The 24928-nt window shown below is 38.1% G+C and overlaps 3 protein-coding genes and 2 long non-coding RNA genes across 6 annotated transcripts; 2 read left to right on the top strand and 3 right to left on the bottom strand.

Annotated features, from left to right (window-relative positions):
- Nucleotides 1–133: 133 nt before the first annotated feature.
- LOC125570153 lies at nucleotides 134–3018 on the bottom strand. The gene is made up of 2 exons (XR_007312539.1): nucleotides 2471–3018; nucleotides 134–1069 (listed from the first exon to the last, which is right to left on the bottom strand). It is a non-coding gene; the product is annotated as an uncharacterized LOC125570153 (long non-coding RNA).
- Nucleotides 3019–4557: 1539 nt separating this feature from the next.
- On the top strand, nucleotides 4558–7375 carry LOC116621570 (platelet endothelial aggregation receptor 1). Of its 2 annotated transcripts, none has more exons than XM_032387415.2 (4): nucleotides 4558–4715; nucleotides 5244–5592; nucleotides 6511–6716; nucleotides 7182–7375. In XM_032387415.2, the coding sequence occupies exons 1-4, from the start codon at nucleotides 4593–4595 to the stop codon at nucleotides 7314–7316; spliced, it is 813 nt and encodes a 270-aa protein (XP_032243306.2). In that variant the 5' UTR covers nucleotides 4558–4592; the 3' UTR covers nucleotides 7317–7375. The 2 variants fall into 2 exon arrangements, with proteins under 2 accessions (XP_032243306.2, XP_048587129.1); XM_048731172.1 differs by lacking the exon at nucleotides 4558–4715 and adding an exon at nucleotides 4739–5167 and having other exon boundaries at nucleotides 5231–5592.
- Nucleotides 7376–8134: 759 nt separating this feature from the next.
- LOC5517390 (succinate-semialdehyde dehydrogenase, mitochondrial) lies at nucleotides 8135–14078 on the bottom strand. Its single transcript, XM_001637417.3, has 10 exons — nucleotides 13720–14078; nucleotides 13201–13284; nucleotides 12945–13115; nucleotides 12085–12201; nucleotides 11501–11644; nucleotides 10066–10209; nucleotides 9819–9977; nucleotides 9428–9597; nucleotides 9265–9323; nucleotides 8135–8872 (listed from the first exon to the last, which is right to left on the bottom strand). Exons 1-10 carry the CDS (start codon nucleotides 13951–13953, stop codon nucleotides 8655–8657), a joined length of 1500 nt encoding a protein of 499 aa, XP_001637467.2. The 5' UTR covers nucleotides 13954–14078; the 3' UTR covers nucleotides 8135–8654.
- A 407-nt stretch (nucleotides 14079–14485) lies between these two features.
- LOC125570142 lies at nucleotides 14486–19208 on the bottom strand. The gene is made up of 3 exons (XR_007312524.1): nucleotides 19051–19208; nucleotides 16155–16254; nucleotides 14486–14755 (listed from the first exon to the last, which is right to left on the bottom strand). It is a non-coding gene; the product is annotated as an uncharacterized LOC125570142 (long non-coding RNA).
- A 198-nt stretch (nucleotides 19209–19406) lies between these two features.
- Nucleotides 19407–24528, top strand: LOC5517451 (ras-related protein Rab-7a). Its single transcript, XM_001637345.3, has 5 exons — nucleotides 19407–19534; nucleotides 22415–22481; nucleotides 22753–22879; nucleotides 23330–23548; nucleotides 23807–24528. The coding sequence occupies exons 2-5, from the start codon at nucleotides 22429–22431 to the stop codon at nucleotides 24023–24025; spliced, it is 618 nt and encodes a 205-aa protein (XP_001637395.1). The 5' UTR covers nucleotides 19407–19534; nucleotides 22415–22428; the 3' UTR covers nucleotides 24026–24528.
- The last annotated feature ends 400 nt before the right edge of the window (nucleotides 24529–24928 follow it).

Raw genomic sequence — 24928 nt, 5'->3', positions numbered from 1 at the left:
TAAATTCTCATTGTAAAAAGGGTTCGCATAACTCGTCCAGATTTTCAAAACATGAATCTATAGTTCCGGTAATATCGCCCACAGTATAAGGTAAGGTTTTAAATTTGGATGTTTTTAATTTTTTTTTTTTTTAATAGCTTTTTCCAAAGGTTATGGAACAAAGTATATTATGTCGTTTTTCGGCATATAACGAACTCATAAGTATGTGAAAACTACCGATATGACAAAAGACTTTATAAAAGTCGGTGATTTTGAAGAATCAAATATAGGATTGGTAATAGAACGGTCATAGCTGGCTTAGGATGTTTTCTTTAACATAATATTCTCTCTTTTTGAAGCGCAAATTAACCTTTCCCCAATATTGAATCCCCTCAGAACAAATTTACGCAACTGCCGACGCCTATATTTGCACTACCTGTTATTTGTGAGTTTCAGTTTCGTCTAGGGGCTAGTGCCTTAAATAGCACTTTCTCGATACTTTGGAACAAGAATTATACGCGTTAATTGAGACAAATGAGATTCAACAAATGGATAGGTACTCTATGCTCAATAAGGGGAAATTCACTGATTTTTTATTGCCATGCAATGTAGAATTCATATCTCAACTAAGAACTACAATTCCCATGTCATCGTTTTGGCGGTTTATATACTCCATCCATACAGGCGATGCCTTTCCAAGGTTTTATTCGACTTCGCTCAAATTGTTAGTGTGCACTCGTCGGATCTCCATTTTTTTTTTTCGTGATCTGTATTCTATAACTTTATTTTTCTATTTCTGTGATATATATGATAGCTACAAATGCGCTCTTGTCTATTAGTCAGTAGAAATTTCACAAAATAAATTTAAGACCCCAAAAACAATTGTTTTTTATATCGGTGTTACTGAACAACAATTAGAGTAATTTTTCCTTTTTTTGTCACAAACTGTGGTTTTCCATAAATGTTTTAAATCAAAAAGCAATAAAAAGAGCCCCCATTTTTATCAAGTTTACAAAAGTAAGAATACTTCATTTTCAATCTTATTGTAATAGCTTTGGGATATTTCCCCCGCTTCTCTTGGAAAATGCACCTGTTGATCAGAGAAAATGAGTTTATAGACAGAAGAAAATCTGAATAATAAACTGTAGACCAGTATAAAACAAAATAGCACTTCTATTCTTGAAAATATCATTCTTTCATAAACACTTTCTACAAAAGCCTTAATTTACGTACATTTAAGTAACAATACTCCTATGATTTGTGACCTGATGAATGGCATGATTAGATCAGCAATCCTGCCATCGAAATGCTACACCTGCCCATGGAAAGGCAAACTCAGAGCCGTGACCGGAAAAGAAAACAAAGAGAGGATGAAAAGAAACGAAATGGCAGTGAGCTCCCTTGAATGGTCTTCCGAAATGCTTCTTCGGGTTTCAATTTAAAAAAGGAATTAGGTGTTTTGATTCCAATCACACCGCAAATGCTGTCAACATGAGCTTTATAAGCAAATATTTCTCGACTAATACATTATTTTGATTACTATACAATTGAGTATCCTTTTTTATCAACTTGTGAGATAAGAGGAAAAAAAGTCTCTCAAACTGTCGTCACAAATCTTAAATTAAGCACGATCTAAGCGCAAAAATAACGATTTAATTAGTTGAGAACACGTCGTCCATTTGAGAGACAAAAGCCTCATTTAGATTAAAAGATTACACCAAGCATTACAAATCCCATGTTTTGATTCAATAACAAAGATAAGCGTTTAACTAAAATTAAAAAAAAAATGATAATAAATTGTTAAAAACGAACGAGCATTTCACCAAGCTTTTGTAAACAAAGCTCAATACAAAATAGTAAAAATTGTGGAGTTGTAACAGCTTTTGAAATGAGTACTTCTATTATAACTTATGCTTTTTTCAATGCTTCGTTTTCTTTCATAAAAGCTTTGTTTCATCCAGCTGTGAGTTAAAAGCACGTGTTTTGTATAATCGAATACACTCTTTTTTTTTATAAGAGCGTTTAATTTTCATTTGAGGCTGGGCCGTTCTTTTTGGGACATTTTAAGGCTGAATACGTTCTTAACGATGTTCTTAAAGAATATAATACCCAAAGAATTATTAGGACACTAATGATCAATAGCAATAATAAGGTTATTACTATGAGCACAATTTGATTCAGGACAAAAAATATTTTTTTCTGCTATCTGAGCCTCGGCATGTTCTTAGCATGTTCTTAAAATTTGGTAGAATCTCCAGGCTGGACGTTCTTATAATAAAGGTTCTTATAAAAAAAAAAAAGAGTGAGCTGAATAAGCAATAATCATTCATTTTCATATGCAAGCATTGTTCAACATATCGCTCTGTATCCTCAACCGGCCGGAGAGGGCAATATTGGGCGATCGCCAACACGTTCCCGACAAAGAAATTATATTATTTTTTGTTTGCGTCATAGGTATCACTTATACGTTATTCGATATTTTGCATCCCACCTTAAAACTTCCCCCGTACTCCATGGCCTTCTGAATATCCTTTATCTATGCGCGTGAATTGATACTAAATGCACAACACGTCAGACTATGATCAAGTCTATTTTACATTATTTTTCAACAATCTCATCCGCAGCCAAACCAAAATGGGATGGCAACATTAGAAATGAAACATTCTGTTTCTAAAACATGATTTATATTCTCTTTGTTTGCATACCAAAACCGCTCTACAACTATGCATTTGCTATGTATCTGTTTCGAAAATTTTGTTTTTGTCCCAAGTACGTTCGCCCGCTAATCCCCACCGGCTTCATACGTAGTGATATTGGCGGGTGGTAAAACGAGCCATCTTTAATCAATAACGATGAGAAGAAACGAAATGTTAAAACGGGATTCAAACAAAGATGTAAGCTCAAAGATGTAAGTAATAATATATCACCGCCTCCACAGGCACGCTAGCGCAAGGACGAACACGATATTGATAACAATGTGTTCGCGCACGGCAATAAATTTCAATTTAACTGCAATGGACTAACCAAAGCATTGTAGTCAAAGACTTACCAAGCTCTAGAGCTATAAAAAGTGAAAAAAAAAAATGATTGAAGCGGACCCCCAAATATGGTATGTAGTGCCATATAAGGAAATGACCGAGCGAGCTAGAAAAACGTCAGTTTCTAAAACAAGATTGACTGATATGGTTACGCTGACTCCGACACCCTGGGTACCCAAGAATGCTAACAAAAGAGGCAACGGGAAATCTCAAACCCCGCTGTCACTCATCAATAAGGCCTAAGATCTAACAGCTTAAATTTTATATCCGTCAAGGATGTTAATTATATGACGCCCTGTAATCCAGTTTAAAGCAGCCTGTAATTCAGTTTAAGCTGCATCATCATCATAAATATCATCATCATCATCATCATCATCATCATCATCATCATCATCATCATCACCACTGCCATCATCATCATCATCATCACCACCACCACCACCACCATCACCACCATCACCATCACCATCTTTAAGAGTACTGGAAAAGCTAAACTTATGGACTCTAGCCAATATTAGAGTAATATTTTCCACAAATAATAATATAATACAAAATAAGTTTTGAAACTCTAAACATGTTCCGGTGATGGATCGGACGCAGTAATGAGCCAAGCAGCGTTCCGTCACGAGGGAATGGTGGCGGCGGTGTGGATGGTGAAGGTGACGATAATTGTTACGGCGCTTAAATCATGATGATAGTGACATCATTGGTGAAGATGAGGATGCTGGTGTTGGTGATGATGATGGTGAAGATGAGAATGGTGGTGTTGTTGATGAGGATGGTGTTGTTGTTGTTGATGATGATGATGATGATGATAATGGTGGTGGTGGTGATGATGATGATGATGATGATGATGATGGTGGTGTCGATGGTAGTGTTGGTAAGAGAATGCTGGTGATGGCGGTTTATTTTTGGTGTCGAGGGGAGGATAAGGTAAAACTAAGTGTGTGCGCGGTTCTCTCTCTTTTGCAGTCCATCGCCCATGCTACGCAAAATACGATCTCGAAACAAAAAACAGAAAAACAAAACAAAAAAAGAGAGGAATTAAAGCCTAAAGAGCGCATGATGTATCAATACCCTTTCAATAACCTTAGCTATATGATGATTTGAGGGTCGGATGTAGCTCTATTTACTCTTAAAGCAAACATAAAGTTGCGGAGAAATATAATGGTTTGTTTGTTCTAGAGCTCTAGATTTCGTTTACGGTTCTCAAAACATGTTTTAAATGTCCGCGTACAGAGGGTGGTATTATCCGTGTGAACTTGACCACGTTATAACATGCCTCATGTTAACAAGTCTAGTTGTTAGAAAAAAATCCTTTGGCTACTCTCAAATTTCATCTTCATTAAAAAAATATAGTCTAAATTGGATGGGAAAAACGAAACGTTAAATAGCGTGTACACAACCGTTTTTTTTGTGTGTAAACCGTTTAGTGCCACGACTGTTCTATGAATTAAATATTTGTCGAGGCAAAGGGAAGTAAGCTTAACCAAGACATTTAACTGTTTAAATACACTGCGTCTTTACGTCTAAAACGTCTAAAGTAGATAAGATCGATTTTGGGAGTCATTTTTGATGATGAAGGTTCTTGCACTTGCTCTGCTAAGCGTCGTGGGCTCATTGGGTTTCCGATTTGAGGGCGAAAGTGGTCTGAAACACTCCGGCGACGTGCAGGCGAACAACCAAAGAGGGTGGCAAGTAAGTTCTAAAGATTCGTCAAACCAATGCGACGGTAATCCTGCAAACGTATTTTATAAGTCTTCAGAAGACCTGTCAGTTCAATTTTGGGAGAGAAAACTGAAGGTTAGCTAGGCATTGATGACATGTAATAATGGTGACACTTCAGTGAATTTTTACAGCAAAATCAACATTTAAAATGTCCTTACAATATTGCGATCTGTTTATGATATTGCAATTCCATATTTCTTATGTTGACTTTTCATCGGGTTGAGTTTTTTGGCGTGTAAGAAAATTTTTCCGTTTGTAAATTTATTTGGGTTAAATATTTACCAAGCGGCGGAAGGCTTCCATGAGAACGCGCAGTTAAGATGGGGAAAAAGTGCCTAGGGAAGTGTCATGTATTTTGAGTACGATTATAGCCGCATAGCTCCCCTGATAGGGGGCAATGAGCGAAAGACATCCTTACGCTGTAGTCATAATGTATCTGGCAGTTTCAAGAAAACATTAAAGTGAATATTAAGCCACAACTTCTTTTTCGCTACACAGTGGCGCTCGTGCAACCCCAATTCTAAGTGCGCACCCGGCTTCTACTGTCACTTCTCCTGGTGTTACCCTTACTACCAATGCAACCACCACACCCATTGCCCCACAAACTGGGGCTGCGATCACAGTATTCAAGTCTGCAAACCAGGCCTTCAGCGCTACTGCACAAACGACTACCACTGCACCTCTGGGAGGAGTTATTGTAAGAACGGTTTGTGCATGCCGGTTGAGTGTTCCTACCACGGGGAATGCCCCGCCGGGCAAAGATGCAACCCGCCAGGCGTGTGCAGGACGTTTAATGGAAAGTGCAGATACCACGTGCAATGTAGCCACGGATATGTCTGCTACAAAGGTGAGTAGATCATTTCGTACAGCCTAGTCAATGGCACTTTGTTCGGGATTCCTGTGGTCGGCCGTGGTTTCCTGTGACGTCACAAATTCTTATGGACCACAGGGACCCCAATCAGAGACCCGGGTAAAAAGGCTTCGGACTAGGCTGCGCTGACAGTGCTGAAAAACGCAAGACTAGTTCCAGTACCGCGCGGTTAAACCAGCCTTTTTGGTGAAATGGCGGCGTTTTACCGGCGAACTGTCACATTTTGGCGAATGCTAAGAAAACTAGACCAAACCTAAGGCTTTAATTTTCTTTACGATTCCCTCATTATCACACAAATCTGTCATCTTTTGTACAGTATGGTTTTAATGCTGTACAGTAAGTCAAAACAGCGACCGAAGTCAGCCTTTCGTACCTTTACTCGAGCGATTCAACACTGAGATTTTGTTTGTTTTCGCCAGAACACGCGCATGCGCATACGTTATTCAGCACTATCGGCTGCGCTAGGAAATGATAAGTGAATTCGCGCTTTGATTGGTAGAGAACCATCAATATCAAGGATTGGAGATTCTGTACTGGCCGTCAGAAGTACTCACAAGCCGAAAATACTCTGGCATCAGTCTAAGGGATAAATGGTCTTGAAGAACAAGCAATGTGGTTGCGTAGCTACTGCACAACCATATAATAGCTAAGGCTTGTAGACAAAGTTAAAATTGAACATGAAAAGCAGCAGAATTAATAACAAAGTACAAGAAACAGAACAACGAAATATACTGGGGATTTTTTTCGAGTAGAGTTGCAAGGAGTAGCGTAGAGATTTCAAAAAGATATAGATTCAAAAGTGTCCTTAGAGATCCAGTTCTTGGATTAACAAAGTTTGTTCAAAAATCGAGGTGAAGTAATCCATATTTATCATTGGGATATATTTCTTTACAGGTTTTTGTGCGAGAAGGCAGTGTTACCATAACTCGCAGTGTAAACCCGACTTTATGTGCCGTTACCCTGGGATGTGCGAACCAAGCCCAGGGTACTGCATCAGTCCAAATTCATGCGGCGAGAACCAATGCTGCCTCAGAGCTTATAATCCGAACTACGGAACTTGCAGCAACCTGCTGGGGCCTGGGGACTGGTGTAATCTGTCGGTGAGTGGTTGATAAAATTTCGCGGGACTTGAATTTCGCGATGTTTCTCTCGTGGAACATTTCGCCTCTCATTAATTTCGTGGATTGATTAGGATAGAGAAATATTTTGGCCCGCAATTTTCACATTAAAGAAGGCAAATCACGCCACCTTTTGATGCTCCGGCTCAATGGCGAATCACACAAAGCATCCATTCCCATCGGCTTATTCAAGCTACTAATTGAGATATTTTCATGCTTCATTTGTGGATTGTTATTTTGAAGTTTCCTTGCGAATAAACCGCGTTATTTTCAATAATCACCAATAGCAAAGGAGGGGGTGATCGACATTCTTTAAATCTCTAGTTGCAGCTTTCAATATGTATTTCATATATTTTTTCCATTGTAAGGACATTATAATTTTGGATTTGCGCAGAGACCAAATATAGAACCAAATAGGTCCAGCTGAGAAGTGTATTTATTTCCCAGCAAAGACCACAGACTTGTCCGTGCAAGCCTGGGTACAAGTGCCAAGAAGTGCAGCAAAAATGGGGGCAGTGTGTCGCCATAGCAACGCAACCACCACCAACCGAGGTGCCTGGATCTGGCGAAATTGATGCCTGAACGACATACGGATTTGAAATAATCTGAAATAAAAGTACAATAAAGCCACCAACAAGAAACAGTATTTTATTATTTGTTACTCCCTGAAAAGCTGTAAGAAAATTAGAGTATTGAATTGAATTTTATTTTTGCAGGGTAGCCCATTCAGGTTACGCTGCTTAACAATACATACAATTTTTACAAACACAAACACAGTACTAAAAAAACCTAACATCTGAAAATTACATGGTAAAATACAAATTAATTTAAAATTTCTAACTAATGTCTATATAAAAAAATATTTATTTCCTGATATATGTCCAGTTTCAGCCGTTTTTTTTTAACAGTCAGTGAAGTAGATTTCGTATCGTTCGTGAGGGTGTTATAAATCAGTGTTATAAACCAGTATAGCGGAAAGTTTTTTTTTGCCAAGAGTAAGCCAAGGTTTAGGTGGCAGTAGGTCAGAGTTTCTTCTCGTGTTATAGCTGTGATAAGTATAATTTTTGACAAAGTAATTCGATAGATATACTGGGACCAGATTGTTGAGACATTTGTAGACAAGGACGGAGATGTGAATTTTACGGCAAATGTTTAGTGTTGGCCAGTGTAGAGACTGCATTGCCTTAGAAAGTCTTTCGCAACGAGAACAAGATACTTTGCTTTGGCGGGTGATCCTAGGTTAAATCCTCGATTTGTGGGTGTGCTTGTTTGGCATACCTTACTTCGTATCACCTTAAGTACCATGCTACTAGCCTTCCTGCTAAACGGAACAGCACCAGTCAACCCGTTAAATATAACTCGTTTTTCTCGAAAAACGACCGGTTATTATAAAACAAACCTTAACAGATATCCCATTTTATTAAATACAAAAGACACAGTACGCTCAACAAACTCTACTTTTAGAAAATGCGTCATTTATAGCTACTGTTTTCCAGGACAGATTTATTAAGATTGAAGTAGATTGTACAAGACATTCTAAGGAGCTTTCAAGACGATATACACAACACCAGATGATGACATTAATATTGAGTTTCATATCCTTTGAAAGCAGAGGTTGACATGCATCATAGGACCTCTCTTGATATACTTGTATAATCGTAAATCGTATATCGTAGTTACAGTATTAAAAGTAAAACAAAAGTAAACATGAATCATTAATCCAAGAAGGCAGAGTATACTACAAGGTGGGGCAATTACACCACATAGCACCCCAACGCCCCCCTTCTTTACAACACCCTGGATTACTTGATCAGTCAAAAAGGGCAGAGTATTGCAAACTCCTACAACACCCTCCTTCCCTCTTTAACAATCTGCTTAAATTTAAATCACCTATCTTAGGGACGTCACCTGTCAATCTCTCTAAGGCTGCTCTTGGATTCCTCCCATACATACGTACTTGGTCTCCAGGTATTCGTGTATCCCATACCTAGACCCCTCTATACCAAGTCCAGATTGCTTCCACCCGCCAAAAGGTGCAACTTCAGTACTTATCATAGACTCGTTGACACCCACTAGGCCCACCTCTAGAGCTTCTGCAACCCTCCAAACTTGACTCAGGTCTTGAGAGTAAAAGTAGCCTGTGATAAATAATAACAAGTAACACTTTCTCAAACTTGAAGATTTTGCTCAGAAATGTACTAATGTTTGGGCTGATAATGGATAACAGTGATAACAATGTGCCATTTCCACAAGTAAAATGCCACAGGATCAATAGAGGGGCATTCAAGGGAGCCTCCAGACTACAATTTTAAAAACAAAATGCACGGAACCTAAAATTCACCAATTTTTAGTATTTGTATAATGCAAATTAACATCCTCAGACTTTTTCAAAGTGCTTTACAAGTGACTAAATTTATTGTCAGTATATAGATATGTAATGCCTTACACTATTAGGTTCAACACACAGGTTTCCTTTACATCCCATATACAGGTTACATAAGCCCCCCCTCCCCCTGGATAATAACTGTACCTGCAAGCCCGCTTTGAGTTGAGTTAGCAATGGCAACAGCTTCTGCCTCAGTTTTGAATCTAGAATCAGACAGAATGACATTAAGAAATTCCTCTGGCCACCAAAGCTGTGCCATTAAACACTTTCTACAAGTCGCAGCAATAGGCAGCTCATCCATAGTCACCTGACGAGTGGTGCCAAAGGGCCAAAAGTCTCTTCTTTGCAGACTAACATATCTGGGCTGACATCTGTAAGTACTGTTGGCTCAAAAAAGTTCTCTCCCTGTGGATGGCGATGGCCACCTCGCATTAGCTTGGCACCCTTGGACAATGCATCGGCAACATGGCGTTCAACCTGCACATTCATAACATACATAAAAGCTTGTGGTTAGATACTTAAAATGTTTATCACATTGTACTTTGTGGTGGTAGTGTAGATTATTATGACAATGAGAGTGTAGCTATTGTTGTGTTAGGATGTTGCAAAGATTAAATAGAATTACTGGAAACATTTTTAAATTTAAAAATTATTTAAATGCCAATTAAAAAGTTGATATAGTCAAAGTATAGCATTACCTTTTCCACTGCCATTTTGTTGATAAGTGGCCCTTGAGTTGTCCCAGCATCCATTCCATTACCGATTTTCAACTGCTGGTCAACAGCTTCTGCGAAACGCTTTGCGAACTCATCATAGATCCCATCTTGCACAATAATACGATTTGCACAAATGCATGTCTGGAAAATATGATGAGTGAAATGAATGGTATCAGAAACAATAAATAATAAAAATTATATGGATACCAAAATAGGAAGTCTCACCCACCTGGGCTGTATTTCTGTATTTACAGATAAGTGCCCCCTTGACTGCACTCTCAATGTTTGCTGAATTAAACACAATGAAAGGAGCATTCCCTCCAAGTTCCAAAGACATCTTCTTCACAGTATCAACACACTTTGCCATCAGTATCTGATAAACAACAGATTGGCAATCAATCAATGATGCTGTGGTACAAATAGATATTTGGGGGCACACCATCACCCAGTGGGCATCATCCAGGGGCATTACTGAATATGATATGGACAAGTTTGATTAATCCAGGGCATATTGGCCCTAAGCGTAAAATGGCCTATGAGCCGATTTCAAAAGCCCCTGGTCTTTATTATTAGTTATTCATCTTCCTTTAGGAAAAAAAGCCAGACTTATATACTCTTTAACCTTTAATCGTTTATTTCAAGGCTATTGCAGCATAAATGCTGAATTAAGGGACAAAATATATATATATAACATGGTGAACTCACAGCTACAATATCCCATTGTTACAAATGTACTGAAACGTTCAGTTTTTGCTCGACTCCAGTCCATCCTATCAGTGCTCGATCTGAGGCTGTAACCATGTGATTCAATGTTGCCAGAAAGAAGCAGGCAAGCTCAAGCTCTTTGGGGCCAGCAATGAACCTCTCACAAATTTGGGGCCAGCAATGAACCTCTCGCAAATTTGGGGCCAGCAATGAACCTCTCACAAATTTGGGGCCAGCAATGAACCTCTGTCAAATTTGCGGCCAGCAATGAACCTCTCGCAAATTTGCGGCCAGCAATGAACCTCTTGCAAATTTGGGGCCAGCAATGAACCTCTTGCAAATTTGGGGCCCGCAATGAACCTCTCACAAATTTGGGGCCAGCAATGAACCTCTCACAAATTTGGGGCCAGCAATGAACATCTCGCAAATTTGGGGCCAGCAATGAACCTCTCGCAAATTTGGGGCCAGCAATGAACCAGCCAGCAATAAACCTTTCACAAATTTGGGGCCAGCAACGAACCTCTCGCAAATTTGGGGCCATGAACCTCTCGCAAATTTGGGGCCAGCAATGAACCAGCCAGCAATAAACCTTTCACAAATTTGGGGCCAGCAATGAACCTCTCGCAAATTTGGGGCCAGCAATGAACCTCTCGCAAATTTGGGGCCAGCAATGAACCTCTTGCAAATTTGGAGCCCGCAATGAACCTCTCACAAATTAAGCATGACAGTCCGTAAGAAAAGTAAGACTGGCGGACTGGAGGCCCGACCTCCAGTAGGTAGTCGAGTTCTGGGAAAATGATCTTAATGACTCATTTTTGTACCCCCTTAATCATCCCCACCAGGTACCCAGGAAGTGCATTCCACACAGGTGAAGCATATTCCATCACAGACCGAATGATGGAGCAATAATTCCGTTAGCAATAAATCCGTATACACACATGAAAGCCATGTTGACTTACTTTGCCTGTGGCAGTCGAACCAGTGAATGACATCTTGCTAACAAGGTCACTCTTGAGAACAGTGTCTGTCACTTCATTGACACGGTCCCTGGAACACGGAATGGTGTTGATGACCCCAGCAGGAAAGCCTGCTTCTTCTGCAAGCTATAATATGCAATTAAAAAAACAGCAGATTCAGACTAAAACATGGAATTCTTGGCTTGATCAGTCAAACCAGCACCTGCAGTGTATAACCTTACAAAAGTGGAATATTATAGTAAATGTGATAGCACCTGAGCCAGGTTAGAAGACTTTGGTATGTATGTTATATAGGTCACTATACTCAAATATTATATATCTAGTTATTGATTAAATGTTGCATTTTCTTTTAACATTTTAAGAAACACCCAACTCCCAGTCTATCTTATTAATCGCTTATATTTGAAAATCCAAAGGTCTGTTTGCAATGGGTTTTAAAGCATTGTATCTGTCCACCAGTTAAGTCTGATTCTTGCTTATTATCTAGTGCGATTAGATGCTTTGCAATCTGACATTACAGTAACTTCCCTCCTTAGTAATACAACACATGGTACATGGTACATCACCTGCTGCAAAGCTAGAGCACAGAATGGAGTTTCCTCAGATGGTTTGATGATCACTGTACAACCAGCAGCAAGAGCAGCAGCTGCTTTCCTTGTGATCATGCCAAGGGGGAAATTCCACTAGGAGTAAAAAACATGTTTAATGAGAGAGGATAGCCGACAGTATTCACATTTTAGTTTCCTTTTGAGGTGACATCCTCTCCGGTCACCATCCAATTTCTGTATCTATAGTCTGTTTATATTCATTATGGTGCATGCATGGTATCATTTTTGTCATAACTGTTGACTGATGGGGGTTTGGGGTATGTCATGCTGGTAAGTACAGCCTTCTCAAAACCTGCCGGCTGCCAGCTCAGAGAGCTGCCTTCTCTGGAGATTTGACCATCTCTATCCAGACAGAAAATATTATTTTTGTTTTGCTATTGACAAGGAAAATAAAACCTACAGCAACCTAAACCACCTCAATACCCATAATGACAAGCTGCTAAAACATTTTTGAGAATGCTGTAGTGTATTTTTCTCAGCTTAGTGTCTTAGATAGGGTATCAATTTGAATCAACAGTGTCTATTAGCTATTATTGACTCCACTCTAGCCAAGTGTCTTAGATAGGGTATCAATTTGAATCAACAGTGTCTATTATTATTGACTCCACTCTAGCTAAGTGTCTTAGATAGGGTATCAATTTGAATCCACAGTGTCTATTAGCTATTATTGACTCCACTCTAGCTCCAAGGACACTTTTTGTTATCTTTTTTGAAAACAATATTAAAAATTGTATCTTGATATAAAAATAATATCTTAGACCAAGTAACTCCCATCCCCTAGGTCCCCTAGATGAATCAATTAAAAATAATAATCATACCGGGGTCCAAAGGGCTGCCACACCAGCTGGTTGCTTCAGAACAAGAAGCCGTCGCCCAGGTATTGGGTTAGGGACTATATCACCATATACACGCTTTGCCTCCTCAGCAAACCACTCTGCAAAACTAGCAGTATACCTAACTTCCCCCAGAGATTCAGCCAGGGGTTTACCCTATTGAGAGAATAATGATCAAAAATGTTTATTTTCTAGAAAACTGTCAAATTTAAAAAATCTATATTTTGGTCAATCCCTTTACCTGTTCTGTTGTGAGAAGTTCTGCAAGCTCATTTTGATGTTGCAGAATAAGCTGAAACCACTTGCGTAGTTTTTCACTCCTTTCCTGATGAAACATAAAAGGAGATTTAATACTAAATTACATTGAAACTTCTAAGTAATCAGTATAATAAAATGCTTGCCTTAGTACCCTTGATGCGAAGCGAGGCTTATCTAATGTCTTTTATCCCAGATGAGGCGCTTATTCAGGGGAGGCGCTTATACAAGGAAGGTGCCTATATCAAATTCAGAAAACTCTCCTCTTGAACTAGGCATTAACAATTCATGCCTCTCGAAAACTTTTCCCAAACAATCAAATCTTATTATCTACTAAATAGCATCACCTCTTGCTTACAAAAAAATTCAGGCCAAAATTAATTTTTAAATATGCTTAAGTAACTTAATTGTGCAACAGTATTAAAATGATCAAAATAATTTGCAGCCTAAAACATCGTGTTTTTGGATTCCAAATGGTTTTCTAGATGTGAGGTACCGTAATCACCTTTGCTGTTGTTTTCTTCCACGTTTGGAAAGCTTTATAAGCTTCCTGTACAGCTAGTTCCCCTTCTTTCGCACCCATATTAGCGACTTGCCCCAACTCTTCGCCAGTCGCAGGGTTGTAAACAGGGAATGTGGAATCCCCGTCCAGCCATTTCCCTCCAACATAGCCCTTGTGCCTGATAAGCGAAGACTGGCTACGGAATAGCGCCATTGCTGTACTTCGATACCGAGACATACGTACTAGGGGCAAGCCACGATTGGGCCACCTATTATTGATTATTATTGGTTCAGGATAAGTAAATTATGCATTGGATTTCAGTGTTGGATTACAGTAAAAAAACTTGGGCGCCGCCACCTTTAGCGCAATTAACACAGGTATCCCGCAGTCTCGTACCCAGACGCCGCGCGGTGAATTTAGGGGAGGTTGAATAAGCGCACAGTACATGACGGTCAGGATGCGGTTTAGGGGTCTGCATTCGCTTGACGTCTGGCAGAACTCAGACAAACCCAAGTGCAGTGGGGTTCTGATAACAGCGTGGCAAGCTATTCTTGACAGCAAGTCTCACCCAGTAGAAGCAATTGAATTTGATTTATATTACTGGAATTCCTATGTCGTTTGTTTTTGAGCTGGTAGAGAGGGTGGGGTGGTTGGGGGGCGTTTATTAGAGAAGGGCATTCAATACAAACTTGTAAGCTTAGGGTGGGTGTTCATTAGGTAAGAGGCGTTCTTTAGATAGGGGGCATTTATTAGATCATAAAGCACTTCCTGCAGGGAACTCTTTAATACAAATATTGAACAATATTGACATCATTTCTACAACAAGTTGCGGATCAAAACAGAAAAAAAAAACATATACAACCATGCAGTTTTCTTTTAAAAAAAATCTTTCAACACTTCCCCATTCAACATCAACACTTTTCAATTTTAAAAGTATTCTTGTGCTCTTTAAATTTATTTCGTCATCTATGTTTTCTGGCTCTCCAGCATTCAATAGATAGAACTGCAGCCAAGAGGGCCTAATGATTCTTGTCAAAGTCTAAAGGGTGGATAAATTATGAAAACAAAATTAGTTATTCATAAACCTTAACCATGCCCCAAGGGCCATATAGCCAAGAGCACCTTATTCTCTACTGAAACTACCATATTGTGGAAAATTTAGATAACTAGAGTATAATCTATTCATCATAGGCCATTACTGTGTGTATAGTGTCAATAATTTACTCAAGAATTAACATTTACTATTTGCACAGACAAATACTTAGCAAACTAAGATAAAAAAAAAACACCTGTTGCAGTAATATGACACTCCAAAAACAACTAAACAAAAATTATTTGTACCTCCTAATGACAAAATTTACAGGGTTGAATCCACACAATCCAAAAGGGGGTCACCACCAAAATGGGTCACCATGCAACAGGGGTTGTTTACCATTTAATCGGAAATTCTGGAATGAGATCCCAGTTTTTCCTATATTCCAGAATTTCTGGGGTGATTTATGTACCGTTTGGTTCTGTACCCAGAAATTCTACTTTTGGGGTCTCGGTCAAATATCTATGGAAAACTGCAAATGGTACAATTTTCCGGAATTTCTGGTATCCATGGTGAAAGTGGACTACCTCTCAAGCAACTCTAGATTTTCCGGAAGTTTTCCAGTTGGAGGAATATGTACCATTTACAAAACAACCAGACGTACTGGAATTTCTAATTAAATGGTAAACATGCAGGGAAGAGTCTGAAGAGTGGAATCAATAAAATGGTAGGAGGCTTAAAACTTGTTGATTTCAGAACTCCTATATGAGAATTCTAGGCACGTTCTAGGCACAGTTCTAGGCACGATAGGCATGGTTGTGCGTGCACTTTTATTATCATATCAAGATTTTTACACTTGGTGCATAAAATTCTGTATCTGTTTTACCAAGAATATTGTTACACCAAATATAAAAAATATAAAATACGAAAATTATTACATCAATAATTTTTCATTATACATTTTATTTCAATGCTGCCAAAATTGGGTATGTTGATCTTTATACAATGAATATTGTTATAAAGGTCCCACTGTACATACAGGAGTGCATTATACGCAGAACCCATTTTTCTCTGTATGATAAAAAGCAGAAATCAATCAGATAATTTGGCGATCCCATTATGTTAGAAACAGAAATAAAATCATTAAAAATAACATAGTAAAAGGTATTCCAAATGCAGAATATCTTTAGTTTCTATAAATAAAATGAATTGTAAATCAGAACATTTATCTCATCTTGATACTTCTGTTTCTTTTATGGTTGTTTCTCATTTTCTGTTTTTTTTTTTCTATTGGGGTGTGTATTTTATCAGGTTTTTCAATAATTTTTTTAGAAAAATGCCCTGAAAATTGGGGTGCGGATTATATGCAGGTGCGCATTTTACGTCGGGAAATACGGTACTGTACCTCTTATTGGGGTTGAGGTGGAGCCATCAGGTCAATGTCTGAAAATTCCCTAACAGCCATAACTGCAAAAATAAAAATCCCTGTGTGCTTCACCAATTGCCTAAAGAGAGAGCAAAAAAATATAAAAAAATAATTACCAAAAACTTCATTATATAAAATTGATCAAGAATCAATGGCAAAGGGGGCGGGGGTTGAGTGTGGTTGATTAACACTGCAGCTACACACATTATGACATTAGGTCTAAATATGTTTGTAAGCTCAGTTACTGTTATGGGATAAGTTTCCCTAAACCACTTGGACACACACAAATATAATTGTCTTTTTATATAAAAAAAATGATTTCAGGATTTGTCTCAGGGCCATAGCAGGGCATGTGCCCTCTACCCCACCCCCCAATATTTTGAGGCTTGCTACAGCTGTGTGTCTTATGGTTGGTTTGGTTGTCCTGGTGCTGGTTTCATACCTGTCAGCCTCCGAAAATCTAAAGGCTTGAGAATTTTTGGGGGGGAGGGTTATACTTTGTTTGGGGGGGAAGGGGTGGGTTTAACCTTGCAGGAGTTTGCCGTATAGAAAGCTCTTGCGAAAAAATCCACTTATAGATCTCACCAGGCGCTGTGCAAGGGAATTACTGTTTCAAATATTTTAATAGAAAATAGGCAAAATGACGGTTTTCTATAGAATAATTTTTCGGTAGCGATAACAATCGCTAAAAACTAGGAGATTTGGTGCTCAACGCAGGAGAGCGAGACAGGGGTCCAAAATCTTGAGACTCACGCCTAATGCGGGAGAGTTGACAGGTTTGTAGTTTTGTCTTGTGGCATATTTGTTTAATTAAATACAAACAATATGTATTAAAGGCTGAAGGTGTGTGATTGGATCTCTTTAATTGCAAGTCCCTTGAATGGGTCTAAAATTCAGAGTTATCGTCCTTAGTGGAGTATGTCTTTTGGCAGATATCTTATCCAGAACATTATTATTCTGAACAGAAGTCCCCCCACCTTGTGAGGTAACTAAGCAGTGATGAGGGGGTATAGGACTGAAAATGTGTTTATAGTAAAGCATCGACCATTTTACTTGAAAACCATATAAAAAACATTTCGATTAGTTGTACCCCTATAAACGCATGCACTACAAATAACAATTTGATACAATAAAAAAAAGTCTAATTTTAGAACGTTCAATAAAAATAAACATCATCTGTTGTCTTTTATTTAAACACTATTAGACCTGCTTCCTTGGGTTGTTTCGCTGTTATTTCCTTTAGCGCTTGGACAGCATTTCCCCCCACGGGAAATATTGCTCCTGATGGTGAATGAGGGGAGGGGACCCATTTAAAAATTTTGCACGTGTATAAAAATTCTGCGCGTGTTCTGGAACTACTCAAGCTCTTCACCGATTGGCTACAGTCCACGCAGAATCACTCAAACTCTGTTTTGATTGGTTGCTATAACGTATGAATCACTTTGGAATCAGTTGACAATAAAATACCAATACTACCCCTGAGAAAGTAGGTCTTTGCTTGCTTTAGTGTATGATCTCTTGTACACATCTCTCGAACCGAAATCTTGAAAAGCGAAGCATGGCTTCACAAAATGCAGACGTTTCTCGTGGAGAGCCTGTCTGCCGAAAGGAGGAGTGTTTATCCTTTTGATTATAGTTAGAATTTGATCGAATTGATCCCGAGAAGTAGGAATTAATGATGAAATTGTGGCGACCGGACGATAGCTCTTCCGAATTCTCTATGAGCTTTTGCAATGGAAAGTGGTCGCCTTAAGTAAGTGTAATACTTAATAAGTAAGTGTAATACTTAGGTAAGTGAAATACATAATGTTTTTAGCAAAACCCCCGGACAGTGTATTCTTAGTAATGGCATTTCTGTTTGCCCTGTGTTTTAATTGGGAAGATTTTTGGCTGTTATTTCAGTAAGGTAAATAGGCTGGTAAAATCACCTCTTGTACTTTCGAAATTAGCATAAGATACCACACAAGCAAAATTGACAAGTACACGAATTTTCGGTGCCTCTAATGGAGGAGAAACATGCAAAGAGGAGAAGTGCCAATAGATCAGCAACTAGATGGGATAATGCACCGTAAAATTGCTTAGAATTGAGAGGTCATGGAGTCAATTATTGATACGAGTTGCTGTCTGTGGCACAAGCTACGTTAAAATGCAAGGAGAGGTTGTTTTTTTATATATTACAATCAAACCATTTGGCTATTGCCAAGGGGTTTTCGAAGAGAATAACTGGTACTTGCCTCGCCACACTTTCAAGAACACAAATTTGGTTGATTTAGGTAGGAATAGTGTATTGATTATCTGACTAATCGATGAATGAAGTCACTCAGTTTTAAATGACCATAAGTAATACAGCACCGGTAAAACTTAACCTTGAAGTTATAATTTTACTATATAAATCCCTAAAATGCCAAATGCGTTCCTAAAAATTCGGCAGATTGCATGTTTCAAACATGTAATTTCATAAATTTTCTATTGGGCATGCCCCTATACCCCCCCCCCCCCTTGATTGGTCCGTGACCATTTGGAACCAGTCACCCCCCCCCCCCCCCCCCCACACACACACACCCCCCTTGTGAGGTAACTAAGCAGTGATGAGGGGGTATAGGACTGAAAATGTGTTTATAGTAAAGCATCGTCGACCATTTTACTTGAAAACCATATAAAAAAAACATTTCCATTAGTTGTACCCCTATAAACGCACGTACATGGTACATTAAGTCATTGTCAATAGAAGTTCGTGACGCCTGACAAGTGTGTAAATTGTTTTTCGATCGTATTACGCTGTATGTTGCACAATCCCAGCAACCTTTTGCACGGCCTTTTACAGTTTTCCACTAAAATATAATTTATTCGATAGACTTTGAGCGTATAGGCTTACCATTTTGTAGGGTCTCTATAAAAGTCCATTATGAATGATGTTATTCCCCAACTGGAGCCTTTTCCGATAGTTTTTTTTGTGAATTTCGGCGGCATGGTTGATTCTGATCTTTACTGAAAACGTGAAAAACTCGGTTAGTTTCCGTCGGACATTCGGAAGTTTTCCGGCAACGCGTCGACGACCTTATCAAGAAACTCAGTTTCCCTTGTTAGAGGGAATCATATCAAAATAGCTTCAAGACTTTACAAGAACTTATATTGAAAAGCGTAAGAGAGTTTTGTATTTTTCTTATTGGTTTTAGTAAAAAAGATTATAATATTATTTTGTCTGTTTCCTTCGGGTTCCCTGTGGTATGTGACGCAATCTCGAATTCCGAGTCACGAGACCTCAAAGGCAAACTCCTCGGCCATTTTGTCCCCCTTGGCTAAGACGCCACTAGTATTGGATTTTGGACCTTTATCTTTCCTCCGTTGCGTTAAAGGCGGTGAGTACATAAAAATATTATCCTGCATAACTTATTTTTACATCTTTTACGCTATATTAGAGGCATTTGCGCTGCGATTCGACCATGTTGACCGAACTTAGTTTAGTCATTCCTAAATTACTCGAGTTGCAAGATGCACAAACAGCGGATCTTGTTTAACCTCTAAATATCTCCAAACTTCGCCAATCTAACCACAATACGTTAACTTCTCATTTCTCTCCTATGTTCTTGATATCGAATGAATGAATCTGCGTCGTTCTTACGAGAATTATGTCTTGCCGATCCGAGTTTTCATATTGCTTTTTGGTTTCGCAATGCCCTATTTTTCCTTTTTTCCCTAACGTCTCCTTATTGCTTTTGATAGTGCAAGTTTAGAGTCTCGACTATAGAAGCTACAATAGAATACTTCTCTTGTTTATAGTTGTATAGTAGTTGTCAGAAGTAGTATAATTCTCAGAACCTTCAAGTACAAATTGTTCCCACTCATGTCTTATTGAAAATTGCATCTCTGCAATTTGATAACTCGGGCAGTCGAAACAAAGTCAAAATGCTATAAATTACAAAATTTTATTGCGTACATGTTATGTTTTCCATGCTGTTAAATACTGCTTGAAAAATTAGCTGTTTGACATGGTTTTTTCCTAGATTAAAATGAGTTTCTGGACGTTTTCTTTATTGTTTTTTTCCGCTCCACTTCGATTTATTTCCTCGAACACCGAAAGCTATTCATGATCTAAAAATAGAAAGTCTAGTTTTGCTAATTGATTTATACAACAACAAAACAACATAAGTAAATTCCTATTCATGCAAAAATGGGAAAAGTATATAATGGAGAAAGCTATGTTTGTTTTTAGTTTAAATTCAATTTTAGCAACCATTAAAGTCCTTGAAGTGAAAATTCTATATAAAAAAATTATCTTTAAATTCCCTACTACATTACCTTTATTCTAGCAAAGAACATGCGAAAACTGGAGCAAGTGTTAGAGGCACCCGGAATAACTGCCTGCAATCAACCCAGAAAAGCTAGGCACTTTTAACTGGCTTTTCTCAGCTTCACGCATATTTCTGAAAACTGTAATGCAAATAGTGCATAATGTGCATATAGTATAAAAGCTATTACTGCACAATTTGGCACAGTGCTAGTTTATTTTTTCAAGAATGATACCAAATGCAGCTTTTGAGAGGTTTTGAGCAGATCATATTTTATGTCCTTCTGTGTTGTGTTACCTGGAAATTTTTTAAACCTCTCATATTTGCATAGGAATTTAGAAAAATATATTAAGGCTGTACGAAAGGAAAGACAACTAGCCTTTAAATTTTAACAGTCGATTGCAGTGCTTTTCTTAGTGCTTTTTCATCTTAGTGCATTTCGTTTTCAATATATTCTAAATCAAAGTTGCGTTGCGAAGAAAAGTTTCGCACCAATATTTTTTTTACTCAAGCTTCGAAAACAATGGCCATCAAAGTGGACCCATGCAGCTAGTTTGACACATCTTGACCAGATCTCCTTTCCAAAGTCATGATTCCCAGGAAATGATTGAAGTTTGGTCATCAGAAACTCTTCAATTTCACATATTACTGCTGTGCCACACGCCACTTGCGCAAAAAAACAGTGCGTTTGATCTTCTCGATCCTTCCCTTTTCTCTTAGAACTTTCTTTATCTGGGGAGTATAAATTAATTTCAAACAAATTTCGTTTCACATTTTGCTAGAAGAAACTGCATTCGAACAAATCTGCGAGGCAATAAAGCTTTCCGGGTCATGACCCAAGCGCTGGACTCTATTTTTCTCTGTGACAGTTGGTATGCAGCGCCCCAAGAACTGCATGTGATTGGTTTCGTGGGAAAAATACAGCTTCATATATGGTCATTTTAGCTTTATAAAGCATGTATTTGGAATGTTTTCCCGCTGTTTTACAGCAGGCTCAGGTTTGACAAGATGTAAACATCACAAGCGTTTGAGTGTGCTAAATTGCCTGGATTCAACTCAAGACAAAGACATATAGACTCACAAAATACGTTCTATCTGTATCAGGATTTATTCGATCAAACTGAAACTTGGCAATCTAGAAACTAGACATAATTTAGAAACTTTTCATCAGAGAGCGCCATCCATTTATTTTTCATCGCGGAATAATCTCCAGCAAAACTTGAATTCTGATTTTTCGCAACTAATTTCTCGTATTTCAATTTTTTTGGCACACTCTGATGAAAAGTTTTATTTTATCCTTAGTTATTATATACTGAATTTATATTGGGTTACATTGAAACATGTTCGCTGTAGAGCGAAAATAGGCATTTTCGGCTTAATTGACAGCCTGTGGTAATTAGCTGAATCCCTTTAAATTTCTTTTAGATGTGACTAAAATGACAATTTTGTCACAAAGTCGGATAATGTATCTGTTTGTTGTAAAAGTTTTGACCATTTTTATGCAAAAGCAGCCTCATAAATGTAATTTGGAATTTAGGGTAATTTGAGTACATATTCGCCTTGTTTGCCTTTCGTACCACCTTAAAAGCGTGGTGATTGACATAAACCATAAAAAGTAAAGATCTGCCTGATAGTTAAGACACATGAGGATTTTAAGGGATGTGATTGGCTGAAAAGGAGCGCATGATTAAACCCCGTTAAAAATAGCCCATTTCATAAAACCTAGCCACAAATAGAATTATCGTATCCAACATTTATTAAGCTTTCATATATAACAGGAGCATATTCAATCAAATCTGATGTGTGTATCAACATTTTTCCTCGACACTTTGGGTTTTTCGGTATCCCACGGGCTGAAGGCACCCCATAACCTTAAAAAAGGCATTGCTGAATTTATATGAATCAGTCCTTTCAGTATCTTCATAACTATTACATTCTCTCTGATTGCAGGAATAATTTCAATAATGGCATCAAGGAAGAAAGTTTTGTTAAAAGTTATTATCCTCGGGGACAGTGGGTATGTATCAGCTTTTATCCCATAATCAATACTAAAATAAATGTGGTTATGCTATTATTTCTCATCATTTGTATGGTAGCACAATTTAAGGGTTGATGAAGGGTCTGGCCCTAGCTGGTAAGGGTCAATTCCAAGTACCTCAGTGGCACACATGGTGGCAGCTTTCTTAGCTTTTCATGGAAAAAAGTGTATAGGATTCTAGACTAGATTTGTCAAGTACTCCAGGTTCTACTCTCCTACTCATTTGTCATTATTATGTTTCCTTTCTCAGAGTGGGTAAGACATCACTTATGAACCAGTATGTGAACAAGAAGTTCAGCAATCAGTACAAGGCTACCATTGGTGCAGATTTCTTGACCAAAGAAGTAATGGTAGATGACAGACTTGTCACTATGCAGGTGAGTTTCAACATGGCTTTGATTTTGATGAACTATTTTGCAACATTTGATTGACCCTAACATCTTCAGACAAAATGCAATAATGCCTTTATTTCTATTTGCAAATACTTTTCCATTAATTAATTGTGCTCACTTATGGCCAGCTTGTTTCTATTTTTCCTAACTTTGATCAGAACATCAGCTATTTTCTTGACAAAAAAAAAGTTAGTGTAAATAGTAGCTTGATTTGATGCATTAAAGTAAAGTATTTTACATTGCAACTTGCGATAATAATCCTTGTTTGGATGTGTGCATTCTAAACATTTGTGATTTGCTCTGTAAAGTCCCAAAAGTCCCTGTAAAGTCTCTTAGCTCTTGAGGTCAAAACCCAACAAAACACACCCACCAAAACCCACCCTATCTCTGTTTAATATTACTGCAGTCTGTTGATATGAAATGTTTTTCTTACAGATTTGGGACACTGCCGGACAAGAAAGGTTTCAGAGTTTAGGCGTGGCATTCTACAGAGGAGCAGACTGTTGTGTGCTTGTTTTTGATGTAACACAGCCAAACTCATTCAAGACTTTGGACAGCTGGAGAGATGAGTTCTTGATCCAGGCCAGTCCAAGGGATCCTGAGAATTTTCCATTTGTTGTTCTGGGCAACAAGATTGACTTAGAAAACAGAGCAGTAAGTAGATCTATTTTTACAGTTTATCTCAAGAGGAGGCCTAGGTGGTGCAATTGGCATAGCGTTGCTCTGTAGTGCCTGTGCCTCGCACCACTGGCAGGGGCGGATACAGTGGGGTAGATTGGGTGGATATCCAGCCCCCTTTTTGAGTAAAAAAAATGAAAAGTCACTTTGTGATTGGTGTAATTGCAATTTTATTGTAATTGTATTATCTAATAATTTACTGGTGTTGATGTTTAACAACTTTCTCCTTTATAGGTCTCGGCAAAGAGAGCTCAGGCCTGGTGCCACTCCAAAAATGATATTCCATACTTTGAGACCAGTGCCAAGGAGGCCATCAATGTTGAACAAGCGTTCCAGACTATAGCAAAGAATGCTTTGGCCCAGGAGACTGATGTTGAATTATACAATGATTTCCCAGATCAAATCAAACTCTCTGGCGACACTAAACCAAAGCAAGACAACTGTGCATGCTAAAATCTGATTTCTTAAAAAAATATGTGCATTGTATTTTGAACTTGTTGCAAAACATCCTAGCCATATGCTGCTGCACTCCAAAAGTGTTGCAGTAATAAATTGTTCATGATGTTACTATCAGCCAACAGGAAACAGTAGCATTTTAGCAGATCCCTTCAAGGCATCACTGCAGTTGGGTGAAGATGAGGACTGTCATGACATATACAAAACGTTACAAAATTATCACTCATTATTAAAGCATTACTTAATTTTTTAGTCACTGCTAAGTTGAATGATTTTGGTCAGTGTTATCTAGGAGTAATTTGTTTTGGGATGTAAATCTGCCTCTGGTGAACTTAATAATCATCCAGTTTAGATTTAGATTTATCATTGTTGTTCTGGGATATAGAACCATTCTTTTCCAAATACAGTCTACAGTATTCATGGCTTGTCAATAATCAGAAATAGATGAGATTTTCAAACTCTAACAAAACAAAAACATGGAATAAAATCACTTAATTCTTTGTAATTGTTTATGTCTTATCCATGAACTGATCTTCTTTCCCATAATAATAAACAAGACCCTGTGTGCAGGGTTGACTGGGATACCTGATGGGCTACCTGTGTATATGTATGACAATATTTTTGGCCATAATAATACCGCCTGAATATACTAAAAACATTTGTAAAATCTTGAGTTATATTATAAATGCCATATCATAACACTTACTGATTGTCTTATCTTTTACAGTGTAAATTTCTACCAAATGCTATCACAGCAGTGTAGAGAGCATACACATAAACTACATAGAAAGAGATATAATCCACAGCAGAGCATTGTCAGAGAAAATGTGTTTAAAAATTGTTATAAGTGATAGCACATTTGGGGGGGAGGGGGTTAAAACAGTTTTTAGGATATAGCAA

Source organism: Nematostella vectensis, chromosome 1, assembly GCF_932526225.1.
Source record: "Nematostella vectensis chromosome 1, jaNemVect1.1, whole genome shotgun sequence".
Classification (NCBI taxonomy): domain Eukaryota; kingdom Metazoa; phylum Cnidaria; class Anthozoa; order Actiniaria; family Edwardsiidae; genus Nematostella; species Nematostella vectensis.
Note: the sequence above shows the minus strand (reverse complement) of the source record. Positions and strands in the feature narration are given on the sequence as shown.